Source organism: Syngnathus floridae, chromosome 11, assembly GCF_059516105.1.
Source record: "Syngnathus floridae isolate MCC-2025c chromosome 11, RoL_Sflo_1.0, whole genome shotgun sequence".
Lineage (NCBI taxonomy): Eukaryota > Metazoa > Chordata > Actinopteri > Syngnathiformes > Syngnathidae > Syngnathus > Syngnathus floridae.
This window is the reverse complement of record NC_142423.1, coordinates 935,472-941,275: the sequence shown is the minus strand read 5'-3', so window position 1 is coordinate 941,275 and position 5,804 is coordinate 935,472. Positions and strand designations below refer to the sequence as shown.

The following is a 5,804-nucleotide window of genomic DNA, read 5'->3' as shown; positions in this document are numbered from 1 at the left end:
CATTCTTTGTGTTTGCACTAGGCGGCAGATACACAGCTGATATGGTGGCGGCTGAAAATTCTCTCGGCAAGTATGTTGAAACTGCTATGTATGCTTGAAGCTACAAAACAGAAAATGTAGAATTCCACCAAACTAAGTAGCGTGTAGGTTTTGAGAGCTTTTCCCAATCCTCAAGTGTCCGGAATGTTATTAGACATGCAGCTGCAACAGTTCCTGTAGAAAAAAAATGCTGCATGGTTTTGCTATAACAGAAAGGCCTCCCACGCAAAGGCTCATGGGGCGGCCGTACGAATAAGGTGGATAAGAAATTAAATCTCCAATATGCCAGAGGTGATATTAAATCATACATTTTCTTCTGGTTAATTGTGGAAATATCATGAACAGAATCTTTGAAGTTCGAGCATGTATACATTTTATTTATTTAAAAAAAAAAGTATTTTTCGGCTAAGCCGCTTCTGGAGCAGCAAATAATCGTACAATTTCAATTCTTGAAAATTCACACGAACGAGTTGTATGACCCCATAGCTGCAATTATTTCACATTTGAAAAAAAAAAATCTCACCAAAATTGAATAAACACAGGCTAATAACGTCACTGCATTTCATTTTTGTGCTTCTTACAAGACATCGTTGGCATGGACAAATAACAAGCAAACACATTTTTTTCTTTCATCCAAATAAGTGATATTGGATCACCACACCTGATGATCTCTTACAACACTAGGGGACGCCAGAGGTTATGATAGCTTGAGGAGTCGAAAGCCTGATTGAATAAAACCGCACTCAAGTTGCAAATGTAGCGACGGTTACGACCAGGCGCAGCCAAAGCCCGAACGTGTGGGTGGCCAGCAGCAGATGGATGGCTCGGTGGCGGCAGCCTTCTCCAGGCCATCGTCGGCCTCGTCCGAGACTTCGCCGCATGACGGCTGCGTGGTTTCCACCGACCAGAACGCCACTGGCACCTAACGGACACATACCGCCTTTCAATATGCACTAATGCATGTGTGGCGTGTGTGGTGTGTATGCTCACCCTGAGCTGCATGTCGCTAATCATGACCTCCAGCCGGCTGAGGTGTTGCTGAAGGCCCGCCCCCCAGTGGAGGTCTTCCTCATCGGAGTCCAACCGGGGTGGCTGAACTGCGCCCGTCCTCTCGGTCATGCCCGTCATGCCGTCCAGACAGCCTGAAGGTGCCATCATCGTTGGTCTACCAATCACGGTGGGCAAGCGAGCGGTACCGACCTGCGTTGATCAGTGCACGCCGGTCCTTTTGCTGGCCCAGCGGGAAGCGTCCGATCAGGTCGTCGGCCTTGCGCAGGTCCCACAGGAAGTTCTCTGCGGCGGCCAGGAAGTGGACCCACACGCGCTCCAGTGCTTGCCGCTCCGCTGAAGCACCGGCACCCGGCGGGCCCGAGTCGCAGTCAGACAGAAGATGCATGAGATGGCGGGACAGACCTCCGTATCAAAAAACAACAAACTCAAAGCCGAGTAGTCAAATGTGAAGGCACGCTCTTGTTGCCGCATGACGGGGCTTTGCTTAGAAATGAAGGAACGACTCGGGCTGCGCGAGCGGGTGAATCTCTTGAGCGCGAGCTGTGCCTGACTGAGTCCCTCTGCGAGAGAGTTGCGTGAATGAGTATATGTCCTATGCCTGCCAGTCAGCGAGTATGCGCGAGAGAGTATGCATGCTCGTGTCACCGTTGGCGACGTCTGCGACCAGCGTCCTGGCGTGTGCCATCTCGCGCCTCAGGAAGGCACAGTCGGCCAAGCTTCCCAGCAATGCCGCCAACTGCTGGAAACAGGAAGTGAGGTGCACCAGCGTTTGGAAACAGGAGTTGACCCGCACCAGCGTCTCCTGGCTGCCGTCGTGACGCTCGCTCATGATGACCTCCGACCCTTGTGACCTGTCCCCATCATTGGAAAGACGGCAAGACCTCGGCCAGATGCAATTTGGAAATTTGGCTTCTCTGAGCAAGATGATGTCTTCCATCATCTGCAGCCCTGCACCAAATTCCTTGAGGACCAAACAAACAAAGAAAACCGCTAAGATCAAGCACTAGCGAGCTAGTTACCTGGAGCTTGTGACGCAGGTGCAAGCGAGCTGCTCCTCTGCCTTCCTCTTCTCCTCTTCCTCATTCTCCTCCTACTTGTTTTGTTGTCCTCCTTCTTGGTCTCCGGGGTCACCGGTCGTCTTGACGATGGGCGCCGCTAGTGGGCGTTTGATGCAGGTGACTAATTAGCTCCCCCATGGATAAGATTGGCGCAGGAGACCAAGAGGGAACGCTTCCTGCTTTTTATTCACTCTTCATTCTCATCATGTTGTACACAAATGTTGGCTTAGCTACTAGGCTAGCTTAGCAACAGGTCCGACAACATTTTTTTTCCATTCGTCATTACCCAAGTAGGCTCTCTTCGTGGGCTATGGAGAGAAGCCCAAACTTGTTTTTATTGACTCCTATACCCTGCTTACTTAGTTTTTCTCACAAAGGAACAAAAAGCATTGATGTTTTTTCATCTCATTATTTGACTGCCCCCCCCACCACCACACGATTAATTCTTCCTGAATGGGCTGCTTATTGTTTTATTTTTTATTACTTATTTTATTCAGAATATTCAAATCTTACACATAATACAGAGCTTTATCTACTTTATCTCAGCTAAAGTCCTTGTGTAAATCTAAAATGAAATTGAGGAAGCAAATGAAATACACGAAAAGAAAAAAAGACATTTGGAAAGGAGTGAGAAGAAGCATAGCTTTTTAGCTCTCACCTTTATCGAAACAAGATTCAAGAGTTTTTATTTGCCATTTTTAAGCGTGCCAAACAAGGAATTTGACTTCGGTAAATCACAGCCTCTGTTCAACATTTAGGTGACTAACAACACTCAGGACATGTGAAAAATATTCTCAAACATCCCCTGATCTTAAACTCCCAAGAGGGCAAGGAAAAACTCAAAACTCCGGCTAGGGAAAATGAGAAACCTTGAGAAGAGACCACAGATGGGAGGGCCCCTCTTGACCAGGCTGCAATGGATGCAGAAGACACATAGTACAAACAGTGTGGACAATCCAAAAAAAGGTGTGGAAAACAGGATGTTATAGCACAGCAAAGACTCTGAGACTCTAAGAGTGGTGTGAGTTCATCAGAGCAACAGCCTGGGGGAAGAAGCTGTCTCTGTGTCTGCTGGTTTTGGCGTACAGTGCTCTATAACGCCGTCCGGAGGGGAGTAGTTCAAACAGACTGCAACCTGGGTGAGAAGGGTCTGTAGAGATGTTACTTGCACGTTTCCTGGTCCTGGACAGGTACAAGTCTTGGATAGATGGGAGGTTGATTCCAATTATCTTTTCTGCAGTCCTGTTTGTCCATTGCAGTCTGTGCTTGTCTTGTTTGGAGGCCGATCCAAACCAGACAGTGATAGTGGTGCAGAGGACAGACTGGATGATGGCAGTGTAGAAGGTCTTCAGCAGCTCCCGCGGCAGGTTGAACTTCTTGAGCTGTCTCAGGAAGTACAGCCTCTGCTGGGCCTTCTTCCGACAGTCTATGTGGCCGGTCCATTTCAGGTCCCGAGAGATTGTGGTTCCCAGGAACTTGAAGGTGTCTGTGGAGAGAATAGTATTACTGCAGATAGTGAGGGGTGAAAGTGGTGAAGGGTCTCGCCTGAAGTCCACTGTCATCTCCACGGTCTTGAGCGGGTTCAGCTCCAGGTGATTTTGGCTGCACCAGTGGACCAGCCGCTCCACCTCCTGTGTGTACGCAGTCTCATCACCGTCCTGGATTAGTTCGATGAGAGTGGTGTCGTCTGCATACTTCAGGAGCTTCACAGGAGAGTCACCTGAGAAGAAATCGTTGGTGTAGAGAGAGAAGAGCAGTGGGGAAAGGACGCACCCCTGAGGGGCTCCAGTATTGGTGGTCCGGGTGTCAGATGTGATGCTCCCCAGCCACACAATGTGTGTATCCATCCATTTTCTGGACCACTTGCTGGCGTGCTGGAGCCTTTTACAACAGTCATTGGGCAGTAGGCGGGGGACACCCTGAACCGGTTGCCAGCCAATCACAGGGCTTGCTTACTTGGCTGGGCATTCGGATGACGTGCCCCATTATCGATTCGATGATGACCATCTTCTTTTATTTGTGAGTCTGCTGATGTTTGAACAGTCCGATCCTGAATCCACAGGTGCGGTTACAGACCAAGCATGTGAAGGAGGTGTTGAGGGGAGCAGGGGTGGCTTGTGTGTGTTGTTCCTCCATATGATCTACTCCCTGTGAGGAGTGGGAGCACCAGAGGTCTCGGCAGGAAGCGAGTTCCACCAGTGAAGAGGGATTGATCTAGCATCTCTTCAGGGTGGTCTTCATTTGGTCTTTGAACCGCTTCTTCTGCCCACCAGCACTGCGTTGGCCCAGGTGTAACTGACCATAGAAGATTCTGGAGTCTGTGGCTGGGCATTTTGATGACATGCCCCATCCACCTGAGTTTACGTTGGACCATGATGGACTCCACACTATGGCTGCTTGCCCTCTCCAGCACTTCTGTGTGCGGCACTTTGTCCTTCCATGTGATGACAAGGATCGTCTGGAGGCATCTCACATGGAAGGTCTCCAGGCTTCTCAGATGGTGTCCATGCCTCACATCCATACAGTAGTGCAGTGATGCATACTGCTCTGTAGACCAGCACTTTGGTGTGGTTTGAGGTTGCTGTTCTGCAAAACCCTTCTCCTTAGGGCCTAGGCGACCAAATAATGCTGATGCTTGCTTGAGGCGGTTTTGGATCTCGTCGTCCATTGAGCAGGTGTCAGACATTATGCTCGCCAGGTATTTGAATGTGGGCACCGTGAGCAGCTGTTGCCCTGCTGCGGTGAAAGTTATTGTTGGGTTTTGTAAGAGGTAAGCACTGGACTGACAGAGTACCTCTGTCTTCTGGGTGTTGATCGTCAGCCCCGTTCTGGTATACGCAGTTATAGCTGCCGAGAGGATGTTTTGCAGAGCATCTGTGTGTGAGCAACCAGGACACAGTCATTGGTGTATTGTGGCTCAATGATGGTCTATGAGGTCCGAGGCCTTTGAGAGAGCAACAAAGGCAATGACCAAGTCCTTGTACTGCTACTGACATTCTCTTGGAGCTGACGTGCCACAAAGATCATGTCAACTGTCCTCCTGTCCTTCCAAAAACCATACTGCGACTCTGGGGTGACCCGTTCTGATATTGCTGAGATGAGTCTGTGAAGCATGACCTTGGCAAGGACCTTTCCAGCAGTGGCCAACAGAGAGATACCCCTACTATTGGAGCATATGGATTTGTCTCCTTCGTTCTTGTAGATGGTCACAATGTTGGCATCTTTCCACTGTTGTGGTACACATTCTCGTCTCCACACCTCTGAAATGTAGTGATGAAGTGTCCGTATACAGAGGTAACCTCCTTCCTTGAGAAGTTCAGCCGGGATGCTGTCAGGTCCAGGGGATTTATTGTTTCACAGGGTTTTGACTGCGTGCAGGATTTCTTTGAAGGTTGGGGGAGGTCGAGATCTGGCAAGCTAAGATGTTCAGGGAGCTCTGGAAGGACAGTTGGGTCCACTGGGGTGGGCTGGTTAAGCACGGTGTTAAAATCCTCAGACCACCGTTCCACCGCTCATATCCTGATCCTTGATTAGAGATATTCCATCAGCGGATGTGACAGGTACCATGGAGCAGTTTCTGGGGCCGTAGATGGTTATTACTGCATCATAGAAACTGTGATTATCATTTCTATCAGCGTGAGACTGGATTTCATTTGCCTTTGAGATCCACCACTCATTTTGCAGTTTTTTAAGAGT

At 49.3% G+C, this 5,804-nt stretch overlaps 1 protein-coding gene across 5 annotated transcripts; it reads right to left on the bottom strand.

Annotated features, from left to right (window-relative positions):
- Nucleotides 1–395: 395 nt before the first annotated feature.
- LOC148390245 (regulator of G protein signaling 9-binding protein) lies at nucleotides 396–2,379 on the bottom strand. Of its 5 annotated transcripts, none has more exons than XM_088389998.1 (5): nucleotides 2,070–2,379; nucleotides 1,696–1,901; nucleotides 1,240–1,452; nucleotides 1,030–1,181; nucleotides 396–961 (listed from the first exon to the last, which is right to left on the bottom strand). In XM_088389998.1, exons 2-5 carry the CDS (start codon nucleotides 1,877–1,879, stop codon nucleotides 806–808), a joined length of 705 nt encoding a protein of 234 aa, XP_088246124.1. In that variant the 5' UTR covers nucleotides 1,880–1,901; nucleotides 2,070–2,379; the 3' UTR covers nucleotides 396–805. The 5 variants fall into 5 exon arrangements, with proteins under 5 accessions (XP_088246124.1, XP_088246125.1, XP_088246126.1 ...); XM_088389999.1 differs by having other exon boundaries at nucleotides 1,696–1,789; nucleotides 2,070–2,375; XM_088390000.1 differs by having other exon boundaries at nucleotides 1,240–1,383; nucleotides 1,696–1,789; nucleotides 2,070–2,372.
- Nucleotides 2,380–5,804: the final 3,425 nt, after the last annotated feature.

What these genes read in the sequence shown, in the direction of transcription:
- LOC148390245 (XM_088389995.1), bottom strand. Translation starts at nt 1,990, where the DNA reads ATGATGGAAGACATCATCTTGCTCAGAGAAGCCAAATTTCCAAATTGC. An exon ending in GGTCGCAGACGTCGCCAACG is followed by an intron (nt 1,453 to 1,695) that starts GTGACACGAGCA and finishes TTTGATACGGAG; the next exon opens with GTCTGTCCCGCCATCTCATG. An exon ending in TTAGCGACATGCAGCTCAGG is followed by an intron (nt 962 to 1,029) that starts GTGAGCATACAC and finishes TGTGTCCGTTAG; the next exon opens with GTGCCAGTGGCGTTCTGGTC.